This window comes from Trichomycterus rosablanca, chromosome 8, assembly GCF_030014385.1.
Source record: "Trichomycterus rosablanca isolate fTriRos1 chromosome 8, fTriRos1.hap1, whole genome shotgun sequence".
Lineage (NCBI taxonomy): Eukaryota > Metazoa > Chordata > Actinopteri > Siluriformes > Trichomycteridae > Trichomycterus > Trichomycterus rosablanca.
Window position 1 is genome coordinate 37826669 of NC_085995.1, and position 25194 is coordinate 37851862.

At 41.7% G+C, this 25194-nt stretch overlaps 1 protein-coding gene across 1 annotated transcript in view; it reads right to left on the reverse strand.

Annotated features, from left to right (window-relative positions):
- Positions 1–4124: 4124 nt before the first annotated feature.
- The window catches only part of flt4 (fms related receptor tyrosine kinase 4), a 68597-nt gene continuing 47527 nt past the window's right edge, over positions 4125–25194 (reverse strand). Inside the window, exons 15-30 of the mRNA XM_062999671.1 lie at positions 22346–22477; positions 20972–21078; positions 19257–19392; positions 17780–17884; positions 16509–16622; positions 16320–16408; positions 15203–15329; positions 14467–14567; positions 13838–13960; positions 12472–12583; positions 12116–12215; positions 11685–11787; positions 10892–11004; positions 9039–9159; positions 6085–6164; positions 4125–4508 (exon numbers count right to left, since the gene is read on the reverse strand). Of these exons, the coding sequence (XP_062855741.1) occupies positions 4289–4508; positions 6085–6164; positions 9039–9159; positions 10892–11004; positions 11685–11787; positions 12116–12215; positions 12472–12583; positions 13838–13960; positions 14467–14567; positions 15203–15329; positions 16320–16408; positions 16509–16622; positions 17780–17884; positions 19257–19392; positions 20972–21078; positions 22346–22477 (1883 nt within the window). The 3' untranslated portion in view covers positions 4125–4288. The remainder of the gene's footprint in view (positions 4509–6084; positions 6165–9038; positions 9160–10891; positions 11005–11684; positions 11788–12115; positions 12216–12471; positions 12584–13837; positions 13961–14466; positions 14568–15202; positions 15330–16319; positions 16409–16508; positions 16623–17779; positions 17885–19256; positions 19393–20971; positions 21079–22345; positions 22478–25194) is intronic.

The following is a 25194-nucleotide window of genomic DNA, read 5'->3' on the forward strand; positions in this document are numbered from 1 at the left end:
TGTTGGCGTCATTGTTAAGTTTTTTCCCATGCCAGTTCCCAACTAAGGCTGTCTTTCAGTTCTACACGACTTCTTCCAACCTGAGGTTCATTTGTACACGTTTTACCCGTTTTACTGGTAGCTCAGCTTGATCTATTCTTTGAGTAACCAAATATTTACTGATTGTTTAGGATTTATATTGTTTTATGTTAAGCAACTTACAATTATTACCGAATACATTTTGAGAAATTAAGGGTTTAAGGGTTTTGCTCAGGGGACCAACAATGTCAAGTTGTTGTTGGTGGGGCTTAAACCGGCATCTTCTGCTTACTAGCTCAGTACCTTAAATGCTGTGGGTTCGATCCCCAGGTGGGGCGGTCCGGGTCCTTTCTGTGTGGAGTTTGCATGTTCTCCCCGTGTCTGCGTGGGTTTACTCCGGGTGCTCCGGTTTCCTCCCACAGTCCAAAGACGTGCAAGTGAGGTGAATTGGAGATACAAAATTGTCCATGACTGTGTTTGATATAAACTTGTGAACTGATAAATCTTGTGTAATAAGTAACTACTGTTTCTGTCATGAATGTAACCAAAGTGTAAAAAATGACGTTAAAATCCTAACAAACAAACAAAACCTCTTTTTAAACTCTATTTATTAAGAATTTCAAAAACACTCCATCACTTTTCTACATCGTCACCTTCCGATGTATTTTTCCCAGCGTCGTACCAACTTTTTAATTCCATCAGCAAGTTTTATGATGCAGCGCTGCTTTCACATTACATGAAAATCTTCTTCCCCTTAAAGCTTCTCTGAGCGTCCAAAAAGGTGGAAATCAGATGGAGCTAAATCTGGACTATAAGCGTCTCTCAGTCTGTCAGACACGACCGATTACTCCTCCTCCCACCCTCACCGTTTATACCCAAAATATAAAAGTATGTGCAGATTTAATTATTCTACCTGATCAGTGATTTATTCCCGTTACATGTTTAAATACATTTATTGATGATTTTACATTCGCTCTCACTCTCCAAGATGTATCTGGTGACCATAAACCCCTCCCTAAAACATTGGCTCACTGCATATGTGCTCCATGGATTCCAAAGTTTTGTGTTACAGTAAAGTTTGTTGCCAAGTGTGTAAATTTGAATTAAATCTAACCTGGATCCAGATTGAAAACACATGAAATGAGTTTAAATGTGTAGATTTAATTATTCTACCTGATGTGGTTACTGGAAGAAAAGAAACAGCTTTATTTAGTTAAACGTAGCATTGTTTTTTGCTGAATTCCCGCCAGCTTTGTACTTTGCAGTCCAAGGATTCTCAAGACCTTTCTACTAGCTTTTAGCATGTTAGCTTGTAGCTGTGTCCACACGTTGCACTAATCTCATTCGGCTTTTTCTGCTCGGTGTATCCGGTCAATTTAGGATTTAGATTAAGTATAAGCAATTCATGGGGCAATTCAATCATGGGGTGACATGTAAGGTGCTGTGTTTATGAAGCTTCCTATTACCAGACTCCATAACATCACCAGTAGGAGTCGTGCCTTTCTATACACCGTAAATGACACCAGCAGTACCCTCGTCCAACCGCCAGTGTGAAAGACTTCAGTTCTTGCTCTGAAATCTAACGCTTAAATGAGTTTATAACATTTAGTAATAGCATGATTGTGTTCTGTATCAATAATGTAATTCTTTTTACTAATCACTGTTCACTTAAGGGGAGGCACGGTGGCTCGGTGGGTAGCGCTGTCGCCTCACAGCAAGAAGTCCTGGGTTCGACCCCCAGGCGGGACGGTCCGGGTCCTTTGTGTGCGGAGTTTGCATGTTCTCCCCGTGTCTGTGTGGGTTTCCTCCCACAGTCCAAAAACATGCAGTCAGGTTAATTGGAGACACTGAATTGCCCTGTAGGTGAATGGGTGTGTGTGTGTGCGCGTGTCTGCCCTGCGATGGACTGGTGCCCCATCCAGGGTGTTACTGTGTGCCTTGCGCCCATTGAAAAGCTGGGATAGGCTCCAGCACCCCCTAATTGGATAAGCAATTAGGAAAGTAAGTAATTGAGTGTTTACTTAAGTCGCTCAAGTTGATGGAAATTAAACTAGAACTTGATGTTCTGTTGGTTTATTGTTTTAATATATGCAAGTGACATTGACTGTACAGGCAACAAGTGCAACTGTTGTGAAAAATAATGATTACTTGTATGAAAAATATTTGACTAAATAGAACCAGGACTGTTATAATGTATGTTTGCATGTGGACTTCTGCCCTTGTGGTCTGATCAGGCTGATCAGATAACATGAACCGGTCAAACTGTAGCTCAAACACAGTTTCTGTCCATTTGTTTTAATCTAAACATTGCAGCTCATGTACAACCAGATACAATAAAATACAGTGTATCACAAAAGTGAGTACACCCCTTACATTTCTGCAGATATTTAAGTATATCTTTTCATGGGACAACACTGACAAAATGACACTTTGACACAATGAAAAGTAGTCTGTGTGCAGCTTATATAACAGTGTAAATTTATTCTTCCCTCAAAATAACTCAATATACAGCCATTAATGTCTAAACCACCGGCAACAAAAGTGAGTACACCCCTAAGAGACTACACCCCTAAATGTCCAAATTGAGCACTGCTTGTCATTTTCCCTCCAAAATGTCATGTGATTTGTTAGTGTTACTAGTTCTCAGGTGTGCATAGGGAGCAGGTGTGTTCAATTTAGTAGTACAGCTCTCACACTCTCTCATACTGGTCACTGAAAGTTCCAACATGGCACCTCATGGCAAAGAACTCTCTGAGGATCTTAAAAGACGAATTGTTGCGCTACATGAAGATGGCCAAGGCTACAAGAAGATTGCCAACACCCTGAAACTGAGCTGCAGCACAGTGGCCAAGATCATCCAGCGTTTTAAAAGAGCAGGGTCCACTCAGAACAGACCTCGCGTTGGTCTTCCAAAGAAGCTGAGTGCACGTGCTCAGCGTCACATCCAACTGCTGTCTTTGAAAGATAGGCGCAGGAGTGCTGTCAGCATTGCTGCAGAGATTGAAAAGGTGGGGGGTCAGCCTGTCAGTGCTCAGACCATACGCCGCACACTACATCAAATTGGTCTGCATGGCTGTCACCCCAGAAGGAAGTCTCTTCTGAAGTCTCTACACAAGAAAGCCCGCAAACAGTTTGCTGAAGACATGTCAACAAAGGACATGGATTACTGGAACCATGTCCTATGGTCTGATGAGACCAAGATTAATTTATTTGGTTCAGATGATCTCGAGCATGTGTGGCGGCAATCAGGTGAGGAGTACAAAGATAAGTGTGTCATGCCTACAGTCAAGCATGGTGGTGGGAATGCCATGGTCTGGGGCTGCATGAGTGCAGCAGGTGTTGGGGAGTTACATTTCATTGAGGGACACATGAACTCCAATATGTACTGTGAAATACTGAAGTAGAGCATGATCCCCTCCCTCCGGAAACTGGGTTGCAGGGCAGTGTTCCAGCATGATAATGACCCCAAACACACCTCTAAGACGACCACTGCTTTATTGAAGAGGCTGAGGGTAAAGGTGATGGACTGGCCAAGCATGTCTCCAGACCTAAACCCAATGTAACATCTTTGGGGCATCCTCAAGCGGAAGGTGGAGGAGCGCAAAGTCTCGAATATCCGCCAGCTCCGTGATGTCGTCATGGAGGAGTGGAAAAGCATTCCAGTGGCAACCTGTGAAGCTCTGGTAAACTCCATGCCCAGGAGAGTTAAGGCAGTTCTGGGAAATAATGGTGGCCACACAAAATATTGACACTTCAGGAACTTTCACTAAGGGGTGTACTCACTTTTGTTGCTGGTGGTTTAGACATTAATGGCTGTATATTGAGTTATTTTGAGGGAAAAATAAATTTACACTGTTATATAAGCTGCACACAGACTACTTTTCATTGTGTCAAAGTGTCATGTTGTCAGTGTTGTCCCATGAAAAGATATACTTAAATATCTGCAGAAATGTGAGGGGTGTACTCACTTTTGTGATACACTGTACACTTGATTAGTATCTGTTGTTTTGTTGTGTTTTTACCAGCTTCTGCCAACCACTGAACCTTGATTTGCTCTTGACCAGTATCCTGAACGATTCCACCAGTTTTAAAGAAGATAAATTGCTTTATTTTTCATTTTTTGTACAAAATATGCTAACAACGATTCAGTTACATGAAACAGGCAGTTAAAATATATTTTATGATAATGGTGCCACCCAGTGGCAGCAGAGAGAACATACAGGGGACAGAGAGGGGGCAGATCAGTTCAGTTTGGTTAGTTCAGGTGCTGTTACAGGTTGGAGGTTGCAGGGCAGGACCCCTCGAGTACAGTCAGCTCCGGCGTGGAGAAGAACTCGCCCATGCTCTCCTCAGCTAACTGACCGTACTCGTTGTTGTAGAAGGTCTGACCCGCGCTGAGCTGGGTGAAGAAAGGAGGCCGATGTCTGATCATGCTGAGGTTCTGACTTGAGCCACCGATCAGACGCTCTGTGCTGGTACCCACCGCCATACTGTAGGAAAAATTGTTGACTGTTTATTTGGTTGAGGTATATAACGTGGTTAAATGTTATTTAACGAACTATAGATTGTGGATACTTTGTGTACAAATAAATAGGGCTAGTTTGACTACAACCATTACAAATTGTATGGGCCAGTCCACCAAGTCCACACCTAACTACTCAGAATGTGTTTTGGTCAAATCTCAGACACCTTTGTTTAATATCTACAAGGTTTCTAAGTGGAAGATGAGCTGTATATGACTAACAGGACTGAGTTTTAACATAGAATTAGTAAATACATGAAATATAGCAGCATGGAGAACATGCTAAAAGAACAAGAACACCGGGCACAGTCTCGAGATTTGTCAGAGTTACAGTATTATCAAACATACAGGGGAGAAAAGGGAGAACCTACTAATGCTCTTCCCATGACTTTCAGTAGATACAGATAATGTACATTTCTGTTCAAAATGTGACCTGATTGATGGAAATATTTCTACATTTTTCAGAAGGATGAATGTGAGGGTTTGTTTGTTTATTAGGATTTTAACGTCATGCTTTACACTTTTGGTTACATTCATGACAGGAACGGTAGTTACTCATTACACAAGATTAATCAGTTCAGTCATGGACAATTTTGTATCTCCAATTCACCTCACTTGCACGTCTTTGGACTGTGGGAGGAAATCGGAGCACCTGGAGTAAACCCACGCAGACACGGGGAGAACATGCAAACTTCACACAGAAAGGACCCGGACCTCCCCGCCTGGGGATCGAACCCAGGACCTTCTTGCTGTGAGGCGACAGTGCTACCCACTTAGCCCAATATGTGAGGGTAACAGGACTGAGTGAAAACCTGGGGACGTGATTAAAACATAGATTTGAACCACATTATTATACATTTCTTATCGGAAATAAATATTAAAACCATAGATGGGATCTGGAGTCACCAAACACTGCAGGAAAAAAGGATTTCTGAATTGTAAAGTGACGTGTTAGAGAGTAGGGACATAAAAAATACTATGTTTCAGTGTTATAGGGAGTTTTTATTACCATTTTAAATTTGTTTATCCTAAATTAGCAATTAAATATGTGCAGGACACTTTGCTCAATTAAAAACAGTATTTTAAAGTTAATTTGCATAAACATTTATACAAATAATATACTGGGGACGGAAATGGCACCGATTTGGTGGAACGGCCCACATGATACAAATGTTGCCGGAGTCAAAGAAGAGAACAAACTATCAGCTTATACTGAGAGGAAAGGTGTATACTGTAGATGGTCAGTTGTAATGAAAGAACCACAAAAAAAAAACAGGTCTGAAACATGTGCACTGTTCACAGTCAAGCAAGCTTTACATCATCCTGAGCTTACAGCTTTGCAAAGAAGAAGCAATTTCTCCTGCTTTACTTTATCCATACAATTAGTAAATAACTTTGAACTTCAAACATCAACGTGCTGATTCTAGAACAGAAGCTTCTTTTTTGCACTGCAGCCCACAAGCCAGTGGCAATGTAAAGCTTGCTTGACTGCGGACACTTATTTGGTTTACATTTGTATGTGGACACTGTGAAATAGTCCTTACTTCATGGCTCCTCTGTGCTTGTGCTCGAACCTCTCCAGCTCATCCGAGGCCAAAACCATCCCGCTGTCTGTCTGACTGTCCTGTCCAGGTACAACACCACACACACTGTTATACATTCTGTTTACACTTAAAACCCTGTTATTACAGAAATACATTTTTTACCATATATGTGTGGTGTAGCGATGGGGAAGTAAGGGTCTAATAAAGAGCCAGGAAACCCAAATCAATCAGTTTTTATTTAAAAGTGAAACAAAAGGCATCAGCACAATTACAGGTCCTTCTAAAAAAATTAGCATATTGTGATAAAGTTCATTATTTTCCATAATGTAATGATAAAAATTAAACTTTCATATATTTTAGATTCATTGCAGACCAACTGAAATATTTCAGGTCTTTTATTGTTTTAATACTGATGATTTTGGCATACAGCTCATGAAAACCCAAAATTCCTATCTCAAAAAATTAGCATATCATGAAAAGGTTCTCTAAACGAGCTATTAACCTAATCATCTGAATCAACGAATTAACTCTAAACACCTGCAAAAGATTCCTGAGGCTTTTAAAAACTCCCAGCCTGGTTCATTACTCAAAACTGCAATCATGGGTAAGACTGCCGACCTGACTGCTGTCCAGAAGGCCATCATTGACACCCTCAAGCAAGAGGGTAAGACACAGAAAGAAATTTCTGAACGAATAGGCTGTTCCCAGAGTGCTGTATCAAGGCACCTCAGTGGGAAGTCTGTGGGAAGGAAAAAGTGTGGCAGAAAACGCTGCACAACGAGAAGAGGTGACCGGACCCTGAGGAAGATTGTGGAGAAGGGCCGATTCCAGACCTTGGGGGACCTGCGGAAGCAGTGGACTGAGTCTGGAGTAGAAACATCCAGAGCCACCATGCACAGGCGTGTGCAGGAAATGGGCTACAGGTGCCGCATTCCCCAGGTCAAGCCACTTTTGAACCAGAAACAGCGGCAGAAGCGCCTGACCTGGGCTACAGAGAAGCAGCACTGGACTGTTGCTCAGTGGTCCAAAGTACTGTTTTCGGAAATCAAGGTGCCAGAGTCTGGAGGAAGACTGGGGAGAAGGAAATGCCAAAATGCCTGAAGTCCAGTGTCAAGTACCCACAGTCAGTGATGGTCTGGGGTGCCATGTCAGCTGCTGGTGTTGGTCCACTGTGTTTTATCAAGGGCAGGGTCAATGCAGCTAGCTATCAGGAGATTTTGGAGCACTTCGTGCTTCCATCTGCTGAAAAGCTTTATGGAGATGAAGATTTCATTTTTCAGCACGACCTGGCACCTGCTCACAGTGCCAAAACCACTGGTGAATGGTTTACTGACCATGGTATTACTGTGCTCAATTGGCCTGCCAACTCTCCTGACCTGAACCCCATAGAGAATCTGTGGGATATTGTGAAGAGAAAGTTGAGAGACACAAGACCCAACACTCTGGATGAGCTTAAGGCCGCTATCGAAGCATCCTGGGCCTCCATAACACCTCAGCAGTGCCACAGGCTGATTGCCTCCATGCCACGCCGCATTGAAGCAGTCATTTCTGCAAAAGGATTCCCGACCAAGTATTGAGTGCATAACTGAACATAATTATTTGAAGGTTGACTTTTTTTGTATTAAAAACACTTTTCTTTTATTGGTCGGATGAAATATGCTAATTTTTTGAGATAGGAATTTTGGGTTTTCATGAGCTGTATGCCAAAATCATCAGTATTAAAACAATAAAAGACCTGAAATATTTCAGTTGGTGTGCAATGAATCTAAAATGTATGAAAGTTTAATTTTTATCATTACATTATGGAAAATAATGAACTTTATCACAATATGCTAATTTTTTGAGAAGGACCTGTATAACTGAATGATTTCACGATAAGATAATTATAAACTGGGAGCTATTCACTGGAACACAGAAGACGTTGCATCTATTCCACAAGCCCAGAGATCCAGGTTTGAATCTTATCAGTACTTTGGATCAGAAGGGAGTCTACACAGACATGATTGGTTGTCAAGTCAAATTTATTTATATTGCGCTTTTTACAATGGACATTGTCTCAAAGCAACTTTACAGAATCAAGGACCTACAGACCAAAAACCCCTGTTGAGCAAGCCGAGGGTGACAGTGGTGAGGAAAAACTCCCTTAAAGTTACAGGAAGAAACCTTGAGAGGAACCAGACTCAGCAGGGACCCCCATCCTTCTTGGGTGATATGACTGAAGACATGTGATGGATTGGCGCCCTGTTCAGGGTATTCATGCCTTGCGGCCAGTGCTTCACTATTTTCTGTTTGCAACCAGACCCAGTGGGACCCTGACCAGGGTACAACGGTTAATGAAAATGAATGAACAACACAGGAAACATTAGGTCAAACAACTGGTCATTTTCTATTTCACTTATTTATTCATTCATTCATTCAATTATTCATTCACTCACACATAGTGGTGATTGGTGAAGAAGAATGCCTTTATATTATATCTACAGATACAGTACAGTACAGTCAGATTATTTTTGTGGCGTATACCAGCTTGTTTAGAAGCTACTAAGTTAGCATTTCCGAAGTATTTGCCTGAAGTGGGATTTGAACCCACACCCTTATGTGGTGCCAATAATGATCTCTCATGTATGTAAAAAACTGGGTCACAGAAATAATAATAACAAATAACCTAATTTAAAAAAAAATACATAAAAACGAAATAAACTTGTACACGCACGCCACCTTGTGGGAGCTTTACGTTACCACAGTGGGACCAGATATGCCACTATTTTTAATAATTAAGCATTTTTCGTTTTGTGTTTAGTATTGATGCATTGTTAGTGTTGCCTGGGTTGCAGTAAAAATCATGAACAACATGTGGGGTACTTGAGAAAAAGTTGCATTAGGACACAGAGAACATGCCACTTTTTATGTTTCTTACAAGAACATTCATTTAGGAGGCTGAAGAAGTTCCTTACATGATGTGATTTGTGGGACGTGATCTCCATCGGCAGCTCTTCAAACGTCTTCACTCTGGAGTGACAGGATTTGGATGGGCTCACCATCACACACCCCGAGAACGGAACGCAGTTGTAATATCTAGAAAAGAATCACGGCATTGGAGAAATATTAAATACAAATTCTACATACTCTGGTGATTTGTAGTTTGTAGAAATGATTTTGTGGGTGATCAGGCTGGCACATTAAAAACACCTTAGTGCAATGGTGCAATGAGTACCACCACATTTAAGTTTCCAAGTTCCATCATTAAGATGAGAGAAAATGAATGAAGACAACACAGGAAACATCAGGTCAAACAACTGGTCATTTTCTATTTCACTTATTTATTCATTCATTCATTCATTCATTCACTTACACATAGTGGTGATTGGTGAAGAAGAATGCCTTTATATTATATCTACTGATACAGTACAGTACCGTCAGATTCTTTTTGTGGCGTATACCAGCTTGTTTAGAAGCTACTAAGTTAGCATTTCCGAAGTATTTGCCTGAAGTGGGATTTGAACCCACACCCTTATGTGGTGCCTTTATTGATCCCCTCAGGAAAAGTAACTACGAGGAATCTTCAAAAAGTTTCAGCACTTTTATATTTTGGTTATAAACGGTGGGGGTGAGAGGAGGAGTGGTAACTGGTCGTGTCTGAGAGACTGAGAGATGCTTATAGTCCAGATTTAGCTCCATCTGATTTCCAACTTTTTGGACTCTCAAAGAAGCTTTAAGGGGAAGAAGATTTTCATGTGATGATGATGTGAAAGCAGTGGCGCATCAGTGGCTACGAGCTCAACCACAAACATTTTTTGCTGATGACAATTCTTAATAAATAAATTTTTTGTAGGTGGAACAGTTATGATATTAAATGTAATGTACTTTGTAATGATTGTAGTCAAACTAGCCCTATTAATTTGCTCACAAAGAAACCACTTGCTGTAGTCTGTCAAATAACACTTTAAAGCTTTATATACCACCACCAAATGAATGAAATTCTTTTTCCACACATCCCAGCTCCAGGCACTCCGGGAGCACACCGGGTAAAGGGCCTTGCTCAAGGACCCAACAGAGCCTAGATCTGAACCGACACTCTTCCAATTAATAGCACAAAGCTCTACCCACTGGGCTACCACAGTCCCCTATCGCCTATAAATAATATGCTATAAAGCACAGCACAGTCCACTTTATTAGGAACACTTGTGCTGGGTTCACCATTAATGTTGTTCACCTCAGTTTCTACTGAGCTGGAAATATAGTCCTCCTCCTCCTCTCTGTTTCAAATCATTCCTGTTTGGAGCCACAATTGTAAGATTTTTGAGCCGTTCATCATTTAAGCTACCTAAGCTTATTTATTTATTTATTAGGATTTTAAAATTATGTTTTACACTTCACATTCATGACAGAACAGGTAGTTACTGGATTCATCAGTTCACAAGTTCAATATCAAACACAGTCATGGACAAATTTGTGTCTTCAATTCACCTCACTTGCACGTCTTTGGACTGTGGGAGGGAAACCGGAGCTCCCGGAGGAAACCCACAGACACAGGGAGAACATGCAAACTCCAGACAGAAAGGACCCGGACCGCTCTACCTGGGAGCCACCCCTGCTATCTAAGTTTTATTCCATTTTTTAATTTCCTTAATTTGTTAGTATATTTCCTTGAATACCACCAGAGGGACACAGTTTGAGAAGCACAGCCTCAGTGTCACTGCTGAGTAAGTGACGGTCCTGTGGTCAGAAGCCTTCACTGATGAAGCACCAGAGGAAGATTATCATACACTGCATGAGAAGAGATCAGCTGTGTTGATGTGGGCAGTACCTGGTGGGTAGTGTGTTGCAGGCTAGTCGTAACTCCTCCTCTGATGGAGGTCTGGAGGAGGCCTGAGAAAATCCGTCATCCTCTGAACTCTGAGACACATTGAAGGGGATATCCTAACAATAAATAAATAAATATACAAATAAAATGGTTTATTATTATTATTATTATAAAAAACTATTTTACAATTTCTGCATACACTTTATATCCTGTGGCAGTATATTATCTAAGCAATTGAGGGTTAAGGGCCTTGCTCAAGGATACAACAGTGGCAACCTGGCAGTGATGAGGCTTGAACCGGCAACCTTCTGATTACTGGACCAGCACCTTAACCACTAGGCTACAGCTGCCCTAGGCTACAGCTGCCCTAGACTACAGCTATTTGACGCTCAGGTGTCACAGCGGTAGAACATGTTAGCCCACTACTGCTGAGATCCAGGGTTTAAATCTCAGCAGTGCTATCGGCCGATCATGCATCTACACAGACATGATTGGCTATGTCTGAGCTGACCAGTCTAGCCATCGGAAGGCACATTTGTCAGTGTGCTCTCAGTACCAGTCCCAATCCCATAAAACCAGTATGAGCATCTGTGGCGACCCCTAATAAGGGAGCAGCCAAAAATTATATATAAAAAACTATTTCATGTGCTCGGCACCTGCAGCATGTTCATTCAGCCCTTAGTTAATTTATACATCAAGTATTGTATTATATTATTATGTTATATAATGTTAACACTGTAAATATGAAAATAAAAGGCCTTGTAGAAATCAAAATTAAGGATATAGTGTCTCTTACTGGTAAGCTGTCCTGTAGAAGATCTCCCAGTATCTCTACCAGTGAAGGAAATGTGGGTCTTTCTTTGGGTTCCCCCTGCCAACACGCCAGCATAATCCCATATCTGCCAACAACAGAGGAAATGTAAAGCTGAGTTCAAAAGTTTACATACGGCTGTATCTTTGACTACATGATGAATTCACACACTTTTCAAAATATGAGCTTAATTATAAATACATTAAATATTAAAAACAACAATACTGCTGAGAAATCTGGAGCAGTGATTAATGTCATTGCATAGACTACGAGGTGCTTGATTTATTATTAAAAGGGGATTCTGGGGAAGAAATACAGACATTTCTATCTTAATAAAACTGTATTAGGAAAAAATATATAATTTTTTAATTCTTTGCAATTACACTGCCTCTTAACTCTGACATTAAAATGCTCACATTTCTGGAGATGCCGTTTCTGGAGATCTCATCCTGGTGCCCTCTTTTAGCCTTTTACAGAAGTCCTCATCGATTTGGATGCCGGGGTAAGGTGAAGCACCTGAGGAGGAGAAACAGAGCTGTCAACACTTACAGTGTTTTATTAAAATGCTCACAAAATGATGAAATAACGTCTATATTGCAACATCCCTCTTGAATTGAATGACAAAAATAAAAACAGTGCATCCACTGGAATCGAAAGCTAAGTTTTAATAAGAATCAAACAAAACTCATTAATCTTGTTATTCGGATCACAGCACCCAGGTCCAGTGTAGAAAATGAGAAAAGAACAAGAACACTTGAAACATTCATCCTACCTAATGAGAAGATCTCCCACAGCAGCACACCGAATGACCAGACGTCACTCTGACTGGTGTAGACTTTATCAAAGATGCTCTCAGGTGCCATCCACTTCAGAGGCAATCTGGCCTGCAAAAGCAAACACACATTACACCAAGTTTAATCACATATTCTTATAAATTAACAACAACAACAACAATGAAAAAAAAATTGTAGCGGCTGAAAGTAGAAAAATGTGTTCCTTTTATTAAAGAGTGAACTTGTCTTGGAGAGTCCTCTAGTTTATACTAGTTTATACTTTTGACTTGCATTTTTATTTCATTTTTATTTTTAAATGTTATCACCACTTTCTGGTGATTTGTGCTCACTTTATTACTAAATTGCAACATTTTATTATTATTTGCAAAAAGTCACTTGTGGTGGACTGCATTTCTGCAATGAATTAACCATATTAAAACCAAATGCCACACATTACATATATTGTATAATTTTTATTACAAAAAAAATGTAATCTTTTGTAATAAATAACAACTACTAATGACCAAACTCCTAAAATGATCGAAACAGTATACACTGATCAGCCATAACATTAAAACCCACCTCCTTGTTTCTACACACTGTCCATTTTATCAGCTCCACTTACCATATAGAAGCACTTTGTAGTTCTACAATTACTGACTGTAGTCCATATGTTTCTCTGCATGCTTTGTTAGCCCCCTTTCATGCTGTTCTTCAATGGTCAGGACCCCCACAGGACCACCACAGAGCAGGTATTATTTGGGTGGTGGATGATTCTCAGTACTGCAGTGACACTGACATGGTGGTGGTGTGTTAGTGTGTGTTGTGCTGGTATGAGTGGATCAGACACAGCAGCGCTGCTGGAGTTCACCTCACTGTCACTGCTGGACTGAGAATAGTCCACCAACCAAAAATATATCCAGCCAACAGCGCCCTGTAACCACTGATGAAGGTCTAGATGATGACTGACTCAAACAGCAGCAATAGATGAGCGATCGTCTCTGACTTTACATCTACAAGGTGGACCAACTAGCTAGGAGTGTCTAATAGAGTGGACAGTAAGTGGACACAGTATTTAAAAACTCCAGCAGCGCTGCTGTGTCTGATCCACTCATACCAGCACAACACACACTAACACACCACCACCATGTCAGTATCACTGCAGTGCTGAGAATGATCCACCACCCAAATAATACCTGCTCTGTGGTGGTCCTGTGGGGGTCCTGACCATTAAAGAACAGGGTGAAAGGTGGTTGAAAAAGTATGTAGATAAATATTTATATTTCTATACTCTACCCTTTATTATTTCTTTTCATCCACTTGTTAAGAGGGTTATTATAATGAATCGTCATTGTCACTGCTTACATTCCCTTTCCGGACATAATCTGGGTCCTTGTAGATGTCACGAGCCAGTCCGAAATCACAGATCTTCACCACGTTATTCTCCGACAGCAGGATGTTTCTGGCGGCCAGATCTCGGTGGATGCACTGTCAGGACAGGATATAAATATTAGTTCTGTACGGTCATGATTACATCTTTATATTCTGTGATTGTGTGGACATTGGACATGACATTTTAGCTATACAGCACAACAATCTGTGATGAATGATTCATACATTTATGTATTTTAATGCCTTAAAGATTATTTAAATATCCTGAGAACGGTTCTTCTCCTTTAACTTTATGAAGAGTGCAGTGATCTGTGAATATACATGATATGCAAATTGGAAATACAGTAATACCTTATTTTTATACCACCCCAATAGTACCCATTTCACCAGTGAGCTTGGTATGCTACACGTGTACTTTGTTATTATAAAAAGTGGAAATGCTGCCCTGGGTGTGAACCTCTAAATAATTCAGAGCTCAAAGATTGGGGAATATTAGATCTGTAGAATCTGCAACTACTCATATAGCATCAGCACCATTGGTCTGGTGAAAGGTAAAAATGTGCTATTTGTATGAAGGACAAAAGCAGCAGGTTGTTGTTTACCTTACGAGATGCCAGGAACTCCATCCCTCGTGCCACCTGGTAACTGTAGCATATCAGATCTTCTATGGTGAGAGGAGTCTTCCACAGGTCCTCCACTGAAACTAGATACATTAACCAGCCAATTACCTACTGAGCCGAGATTTGAACTCACAAGCTTGAGATGTCAGCTACAGTGTGTCCTGGGGTAATTACTTTAATACACATCTGTATAAAAACTCACTCACTCACTTTCTGAACCACTTATCCAATCAGGGTCACAGGGGGGTGCTGGAGCCTATCCCAGCTTTTCAATGGGCGCAAGGCACACAGTAACACCCTGGACAGGGCGGCAGTCCATCGCAGGGCAGACACACATACACACACACACACACACACACACACACACACACACCTATAGGGCAATTCAGTCTCTCTAATTAACCTGATTGCATGTTTTTGGACTGTGTGAGAAAACCCATGCAGACACGGGGAGAACATGCAAACTCCACACAGAAAGGACCCGGACCGCCCCGCCTGGGGATCGAACCCAGGACCTTCTTGCTGTGAGGCGATAGTGCTACCCACTTAGCCACCGTGCCACCCTTGTATATAAACTATATAATTAATATTTTTAAGGTTTAGCTTGGATGAATTTTACAGCTGACATGTTAACAAAAGCAAATGAATTGATGCAGTAATTTTACTAAAACAATAATACAGTCGTTACATTTCATCTATCCAACATAAATAAACTCACTCTTCTCTGCTGGGGTGCCGCCCGTCAAGCTGATTTTACAACGGAGTTGGCTTTTTTCACTCCTCTGCTCCACCTGCCCGGCCTCCATCATCTTCCTCACCTGACTCCTGGTTTTAGGGGAACGATCCTGCAAAGGATGAGAAAGAGTCATGAGATACTTCTGCATACAGACATCCAAACCATAACCGACAGCTAGACATCTCTCCTGTTTTAAAGAGGGTTTTCTTAAAAAAATATTTCTTAAGTGTGTAAAAGTACACAGATCAGGCATAACATTATGACCACCTTCCTAATATTGTGTTGGTCCCCCTTTTGCTGCCCCATACGAAACAAACTGTGCTGCACTGTGTATTCTAACACCTTTATATCAGAACCAGCATTAACTCGTCTGTTGGATCGACCACACGGGCCAGCCTTCGCTCCACACGTGCATCGATGAGTCTTGGCTGCCCATGACAAATCACATCGCTAGTAATGGAAAGGTCGCAGGTTCGAGCCCCACCACTGCCAGGTTGCCACTGTTGGGCCCTTGAGCAAGGCCCTTAACCTTCAATTGCTTAGACTGTATACTGTCACAGTGCTGTAAGTCGTTTTGGATAAAAGCGTCTGCAAAATGCTGTAAATATAAATGTGATGTAAATATGATGTTGTTGGGCAGTTGTAGCCTAGCGGTTAAGATACTGGACTAGTAATCAAAAGGTCACTGGTTCAAGCCCCACCACTTCCAGGTTGCTGCTGTTGGTCCCTTGAGCAAGGCCCTTAACCCTCAATTGCTTACACTGTGTACTGTCAGAACTGTAGGTCACCTTGGATAAAGGCGTCTGCTAAATGCAGAATATGTAAATGTTATGTGTATTTAAGCTGCCGGAACGCTCTGATTTCCCTTTGGTGATCAATAAAATGTAATCTTATAAATATTTTGATTTTGAGGGGAACAGCCTGAAGTAGAAGCAAGAAAAAATATATATAAAGATTAATGATAATTTATGATTTTGGTGCTTTAATATTTATAATGTGAATTGAAAAGTTAAAAATATTCTAGTTCAGGTGTTTATGTGCCTTTATATAAAACATTTGATGGATTTTGGTGGTGCAGGGATGACGCTGTAACTCTTACTCTGTACGGCAGGAAGAATTCCCTCTTTGCCCGCAGGTAGTTGGATAAGTTTCCGTATTTGCAGTACTCTACCACGACCATGAGAGGACCTGCAACAGAACAGGAAAATATTCAATATTAAACATAAAGATTGACTGAGTGAGCAGATTGACTCCTAGTTGGCGGTAGAGCAGATGCACTGATACGTACCGTTGGGTTTGGTGCAGGCGCCCAGAAGATTCACGACGTTCAAATGGTTCCCGATGTGAATGAGGATCTTCAGCTCGGACATCAGGGCTTTATGTTCACTTGCTGTTGCTCCCTCTGTAATACACATACGTTCACAATATGACACGTTTTTGACACAAGCTGTTTTAATTAAGTTCTTTTGTGTTTGGCTGTGCCTGTACGGGGGAAAAGGTTGAAAATTCATTGCTGCAGTACAATAGCGACCTCTGCTGTCTGGTTGAGGCGTCTGCACTAGCAGTGGATGATCTAGAGCCCAATACGTCGATCGTAGTGCACGCTGGTAGATCGCATCTCATTCAAACAGGTCAAAGTGATTGACATGAAATGTGGCCGCTGTTTCTTTAATTTGTGGTTTGTTACCATCGCTAAACCTCAGCCTGCCTAATGCACCGTTAATCTAAAAAGTTTTCATTCATCAGTAGCCAGTTTGCACCATTTTTTCTTTTGTAATCTACACTGTTTGTGAAGATAAGTGTGCAAACAAACACAAGGAAACCAAAAAGATTCAATTCAACAAGACCGCTGCAAATACGCAGTTTCATTCATACGTGGAAAAAGCTGATGGAGAATATTCAGATCTCATGTTACATACAGAGATTATAACCCTACAATCTGACATTTATATGAAGTCAAGCGCCTCTACTGGACACTTTTGGATCTTGTTGTCTGAGGAAAAATATCCAAACATAAAGAAATGTGCCACAAATTTACAGCATTTTTGGACCAACCTACTTGTGTGAATCAGCCATTTCCCACATGAAAATAATGAAGTCAAAATATCAGTCCACCCTTACTGATGAACACTAAGAAGCTGCTTGAGAATTGACATCAGCAGCTACTGTCCAGACTAGATAAACCTGACCGACACCATTCAGCACATTAAAAAAAGCTTCGAAGCTTTTTTGAAAAATGATGAAGCCACCCTTAAAAAGTAGATTGTGATGACCTGTTGACTAAAATAGTAGATCTTAAGCCATGAAAGTGTGGGCACCCCTGCTCTGAAGGGTTTAACATGTCTCCAAACTCTCTGAGCAGGTGAAAAGATGTGGCCAGTGACTATGCATGCTCTGAGGGTGTCAGCATTCCTTGTCTATCACAGTCATGATTCCAACAGGGGGGAATTGGACATGACTAGATTGTACCATAGCACTACAGACTAAAAGCTAAGCAAACCTGAGTTTCTGTAACACTGGCCTGGACGAGTGCCCTGTGATGCTTTGTGAAGGTCTAACCTTTTAGCATTTTGACAGCCACGGTGCCAAAACTGCTCTTCTTATCACTGCTGTAAATGGAGGCTTCAATCACCTTCCCGAAAGCACCGTGACCCAGAACCTTCCCTGGTGAACATGAAGAAAATAACATTAGTGCTTTAATAAATAATTGATACTGGGATTAGAAATGTATCTGTACAATTCAATACTGCTGGACCACAATGTGCTGCACAGTATAAGACCAAAAGTATTTGGACACATTTACATTTTCGGCATTTATCCAACACTGTTATCCAAAGCGACTTACAGTACTGCGACAGTATACAGTCTGAGCAATTGAGGGTTTACGGCAGCAACCTGGCAGTGGTGGGGCTTGAACCAGCAACATTTTGATTACTAGTCCAGAACCTTTACCACTATACGGCTTGCCTGTCACTAGGCTACACCTGACCATGAGCTTGTTGGACGTCCCATTTCAAAAACAAATGGCATTAAAATAGTGTGACTGACCGCTATGTGATCTTTTCAGCTAGAACAACAGTCGCTCTTCTGAGAAGGCTTCTCACAAGGCTTTGTATGCCTGTGAGAATTTGTGCCCGTTCAGTCAAAAGAGCATTTATATGACTGGGCACTGATGTTGGTCAAGAAAGCCTTAGTTGATATTCAGTGGGGCTGAGGCCAAGGCTTTTCTTCATGCACAGGGGCACAGTAATGCTGGGGCCTTCCCTAAACTGTTGGTGCAAAGTTGGAAGTGTATAATGTTCTTTATTTAATTGATTTATCACACCTGTTAGCAACTTCTAAAGCTGAAACTCAATAATTTATTCAACTCAATAATTAGAACAGGTGTCCCAATACTTTTGCCCATACAGTGTACGAATTATTTGGATAAAAGTATGTGGACAGCCCTTTTAATTATTGAGTTCAAGTGTTTCAGTCACAGCCATTTCTAACAGCTGAATAAAACCATTTACAAATAGTAAATTACACACATCCGACTTGAAAGCAACAGTTTAGGGAAGGCCCTTTCTTCTACCAGCTTGACTGTACCCCTCTGCCCAAAGCGAGGTCCATAAAGAAGTCCATAAAGGATCTTTACTGGCCACTATAGTGCCCTGATTTCCAGCATACAAAGTTCTTTGGGAAGAATATTAAAGAATGCCCCAATTAAAGTATTTACCTCGGAAAGTGTGCAGCACAATTACAATGAGCCAGGAGCAAAGAGGCCAAAGAAGCTGGTATATAAAAGACTCTCCCAGCTGCAGCAAATGCTGATAAGACACATAATCTGCATGATTACAGGAAACACCACTTACGATCCTATGCCCTCCATGCTCAGTGTTGGCCATAATGGCATAGTAGGTAGGCATGATTCTGCAATCAGTCAGGTGTTCACATACTTTTGGCCTTATAGTGAATGAATAATTAGCTAATAGCCTATAAGTTTGGAAATCGGGTTGGGAATGAAATCTGCATTTAAAGTAAGGTAGGTAGATACCAAGTCTGAGACGTTCACGTGAGATTTCCCACTGGCTGGAATCATAGGGCAGATATTCACACTGCTCGTCCAGAGGAACCTCGTCCGGGTCCATGATGATGGACAGATAGCTGGTCTTGATGTCGGCTGGGTTCACCTAGAACACACACACAGATAATGTCAATACTCTGTAAACAGAAGTCTGAGGTTCATTCAGGAGCCATGATCGATTCTGGTACATGTGAACCGGTTCCAAATTGCAACGTTTACCTTAAATACATTAGATGGACAAAATTAAAGAAAAAAGTCCCCATTTACCTGCAGAATTCTCACACAACAAATTATCATCAATCAAGTCCTAAACTTTGTGGTGATCTGCTCCAGAATGTTTTATAACATTTTAATGTTTCATTCAAGCAACCAGGAAGCGTTTGACTTCATCCTGGTTTTCATCAAACCATTGTTGAATCATTTTAAGAGTATGTTGGTAAAAACAACCATTCTGGCATATTGGTGCACCTGGTTCTGTAAAACTGCCTTATTAATATCTGTTGGCTAGAATACAACCATGCAAAACCTTTATTAGATCTAATGATTTCCAACAGATGCTTCCTAAACCATTATGGACCCCCCGTGTACTCTGGCTGCCTTCATTTAGAAAAAATATTCAGATTAAATGATGAAGGAATTCGACTGTGGGGGCTGTGACAGTGAAAGCTCAGTGGATGAGGTACCGTTGAAGCCACTTAAAAGCGTACTTTGTTCAGCTTTGTTCTTGTATGTTTCGATTTAGCATTTAGCTTAGCAGTTAGCTTTAGCATAGGTCGTGTGTTTGTATGTCTTGTTCTCTCCTGTCCTGTATAATTTTGTCTTGTCCTTTGTTATTATTAAACATTTTGTTAAAACGTCTCTGTGTGTGTGTATGTGTGTGTGTGTCCGCCCCTCTTGTCTTGTCCTAGCCCATAGCTTTACAGTATAAACATTGTATATCTCTGTATTCTTGAGGCTGCTGTAACGTTACAAAATCCCCCTGTGGCATAATAAAAGGTGATCTTATTTGATCTAGAACTTAGCTGGTTACCAGGTTATATATGCTCATATATTATGAATGTGAATGTGATATAATCCAAGTTATAAATGGATCTCTTTTTAGGTGTTTTCCCGCAAGACTGGTATCATACTGGAACAGGTCTAAACACATCTGTCTGAAACTACTAATGACCATCAAAGTCTAAAGACAAAAACTCTGAAAATTGCCAGAGGCCATATTACGTTAAATAATATAAATTGAGGGAGAATATTCCTCAGGAGGATGCAGTCATTAATAAAAAGCACTTCTGACTCTAGGAGGAGACGCAACACTTGGAGATGCTTTATTCTCCTCACTAATAATAACTTTTATTTTAAATACATTTTTTGTGCATGTATGATTTGTGTAAGTATAATTCATTTAAATTCTTCTCCAGGCCACCCAAGGAGGATGGAGATCTCTGCTGAGTCTGGTTTCTCTCCTCCTAATTTTAAGGGCGTTTTTCCTCGCCACTGTCACCCTTGGCTGCTCAGCAGGGGTTTTTCCTGGATTCTGTAAAGTTGCTTTGATACAAATAAATCTGACTTGACTTAAGAACTGTGAGAAACTCTCTGAGTTCAGTTCAGTCCAGGACATGCAGCGAAGTAACTGGTAAAGCCGAGAAGCGAAATAAAGTGATCATTCTTTAATTGAATTCTGAACTGACCCGCTTGACGTTGCAGAAGATTAGAAGCAGGAGAAGCCAGAAGAAGATGGCGATGACGCCAGTGCCGATGAGGATCACGATTTCCACGTTTGGGCTGCTGTCAGAGCCTGGCAGAGAGAAAGACGTGTGACTTTGTGACGTGAGTTCATTTCATGTCATCTTTACAGTACAGAATGTCCATTCTCTTATATTTCATGGTTCACTTCTATAAACACAGAAGCAGCATCAGAAAAATCATGATATATACACAGATCAGCCATAACATTAAAACCACCTCCTTGTTTCTACACTCACCGTCCATTTTATCAGCTCCACTTACCATATAGAAGCACTTTGTAGTTCTACAATTACTGACTGTAGTCCATCTGTTTCTCTGCATGCTTTGTTAGCCCCCTTTCATGCTGTTCTTCAATGGTCATGACTCTCCCAGGACCTCTACTATATCCAGCCAACAGCACCCCGTGGGCAGCATCCTGTGATCACTGATGAAAGTCTAGAAGATGACCGACTCAAACAGCAGTAATAGATGAGCGATTGTCTCTGACTTTACATCTACACGGTGGACCAACTAGGTAGGAGTGTCTAATAGAGTGGACAGTGAGTGGACACGGTATTTAAAAACTCCAGCAGCGCTGCTGTGTCTGATCCACTCATACCAGCACAACACACACTAACACACCACCACCATGTCAGTGTCACTGCAGTGCTGAGAATCATCCACCACCCAAATAATACATGCTCTGTAGTGGTCCTGTGGGGGTCCTGACCATTGAAGAACAGGGTGAAAGCAGGCTAAAAAAAGCATGTAGAGAACAGATGGACAACAGTCAGTAATTGTAGAACTACAAAGTGCTTCTATATGGTAAGTGGAGCTGATAAAATGGACAGTGTGTGTATGTTGTGGCTGATCGGTGTATACTGTCTGTTTTATCTTCATGCTTGGCCCACTGAAGCCCATCTGGCACATGTGTGTGTGTGTGTGTGTGTGTGTGTGTGTCAAGCTAGGAAATGTCTTTAATTATCTAGTAATTTACAGTAATTTAATAATTACACTATTGATTATGTAACCTTGTATATGACAGTACTTAAAATACAGGGAGGTGTGTAAATAATTGCTAGTTTTAGTGTGTGTATGCCGTAACAATTTTCTCAGTTAGGGAACTGGACTCCTCCACAGGTTAAATAAGTGGGATATGTGGTTAAAAAAGCACACACACACACACACACATGTGCTTATTTTTACACCTTATAACAAACCTTTGCTAACGCTTTTCTCTTTGTAGATCAGGGTCGGCCCTGTGAGACTAGACTAGAGTAAGACTAGTGTAATCAGTGTGCTGCTGAGCCTCCTAGTAGCATTATAGAGTCTCTCACCAATCACAGAGACTGTAGCTGAGGAGTGGACGCAGCCTCTCTGGTTGCAGGCGGTGCATGTGTACAGCCCGGCGTCCTCCTCACGGACACGCTGGATGCTGAGGGTCCGGTTAGAGTCCTGCAGAAGGATCCCTGCACACATCCACAAAGCTTTTAGTCAGTGAACTTGGGGAATCCTTTACATTTAGAAATCACTCAAACCTGGTCAGGGCAGCAGGGTGGCACAGTGGGTATCGCTGTCGCCTTACAGCAAGAAGGGCCTGGGTTCGTTTTCCAGGGTCCTTTCTGTTTGGAGTTTGCATGTTCTCCCTGTGTCTGCATGGGTTTCCTCCCACAAGTCCACAGACATGAAGTCAGGCTGATAATTGCCCTTAGTGTGAGTGTGTGTGAGTGTGTGTGCCCTGTGATGGACTGGTGACCTGCCCGGGGTGTTTCCTGCCTTCCACCCAATGAATCAAACCCACCATAACCCTGATCAGAATAAAGTGGTAATAAATCAGACACAAACACCCTTTCTTATACTTCTGGGTAACTTAAGGCAGCAGTGATACCTACTAGCATGTCCTTGGATGGTCAGCAATGCAATGGCTCTGGGGTGCAGTGGAGAACATGGACACACCCTGGACAGAGCGCCAGTGGCAAGATTTTGGTAAAAAGTCTGATCGTTAAGATAAAAGTGCAATAAATACTCAGCACTGATTTGAGCAATGTACAATGCAGTGATTTCGGTCCAGGAACAATATGCCAGTCTACATGCAATACCGACTGGTACTACTAGGGGGCAGGTGTGCACCGTGTACAGATCAGGAGACCAGCGGGTCACAAATACGCAGCTTTAGGTCCTGAGGACCTGGGTGTCATATTAAATATGAGGCTGAACTGAGGCACCATGGTGGTGCAGTAGGTAGCACTTTTGCTTCACATCAAGATGAACCTGGGTTTGATTCCCAAGCTGGGCAGCCAGGGTCATTTTTGTGTTGACTTTGTATGTTCTCCCTTTGTCATCATGTGCTCTGGTTTTCTCCCACGGTCTAAGGACACACAGTCAGGTCAACTGGAGCTACTAAATTGCCGTAAGTGTAAGTGTGTGTGTGTGTGTGTGTGTGCTGTGTGATGGACTGGCAACCTGTCTGGGTTGTTTCTTGCCTTTTCCCCCAAAGAATCAGACCCACTGCGACCCTGACCAGGACAAAGCAGTGGTGAAAGACAAACTGCATGATGTAATGAATGACAAATAAACTGAATATAACCCGGTTTACACTGAGCATCTGTGAGCCACTGTAAGCTAATATCCCAGTTCTTCCAGTGCCGAATATCACAGACGCCCTTCATTTCTGATCTGCAGCCTACAAACTGTAATTGCTAGCAGAAACAGACTGGAGTGGCCTTACCCTTCACCTATAAATACTACAGCGTTTAACGACTCCCATGCCCATGTGTTTATGTGCCCAATTAGTTAACAAGAAACATAAGGTCAGCACAGATCCACTGGGATGAAAGTCTGTAAAAACCCATGTGATCCCACTATGCGGTGTAATTAATCAAGGGTAAATCCGAATCAGCCAGACGCCCCGGCAGCACCCTCGCCCCCTGCCAATGCCCCTGAGATTTAATCCCTCTGCACAACCCTATCAAAAAAAAATCCAAAAGCAAGCAAACACACTAAACCAGCTGTACTGAAATTCCCATTTAGCACAGGGACTGGGTGGACTGGATGAACCGGGTGGACTGGGTGGACTTCAAATCTACCAGGGCACATTTGAGCATTCACAGAACACTTTCATTTTTTTACATTCACAAGATTGAATGAATGTCTCGCTTCAGTAGCCCACCACGCCTGTCCATCACGCCGCAAATACAAGCCGCTGTTTAACTGCAGCCGAATGAAGATTGGGGTTACATTGGGTTCGTCGTGCCCCTTTCAGTGTGTGCGGGTTTGTGTACTTCCATGCACTCACGATAAAAAGGCTAACATCAAGTAAAACAGCAATGTTTTAGAGGCGGACGTGTATAATTTAAACGGACTGAAAGAGATGCGGAGAAATGACAGAAAATGACTCAAACGACTATCAGCACTTTCTAAAGGTGCATTCAGATGCCGGGCTGTATTACACTTATTATAACAGTTATTATGGTTTATTTCATTGAGGCTCCAGGCAGAACAAGCTGAATTTATTTATTTATTATTAAGGCGGCTGTGCTCTACTTACTTTTATCACTTTTCTCATGATTATAAGTGTTGAGGTCTAAATCATATACAGTATATATACACTGATCAACCATAACATTAAAACCACCTCCTTGTTTCTACACTCACTGTCCATTTTATCAGCTCCACTTACCATATAGAAGCACTTTGTAGTTCTACAATTACTGACTGTAGTCCATCTGTTTCTCTGCATGCTTTGTTAGCCCCCTTTCATGCTGTTCCTCAATAGTCAGGACTCTCCCCGGACCTCTAATGTGTTGTGCTGGTATGAGTGGATCAGACACAGCAGCACTGCTGGAGTTTTAAAACACTGTGTCCACTCACTGTCCACTCTATTAGACACTCCTACCTAGTTGGTCCACCTTGTAGATGTAAAGTCAGAGACGATCGCTCATCTATTGCTGCTGTTTGAGTCGGTCATCTTCTAGACCTTCATCAGTGGTCACAGGACGCTGCCCACGGGGCGCTGTTGGCTGGATATTTTTGGTTGGTGGACTATTCTCAGTCCAGCAGTGACAGTGAGGTGTTTAAAAACTCCAGCAGCGCTGCTGTGTCTGATCCACTCATACCAGCACAACACACACTAACACACCACCACCATGTCAGTGTCACTGCAGTGCTGAAAATGATAATTCTCTAA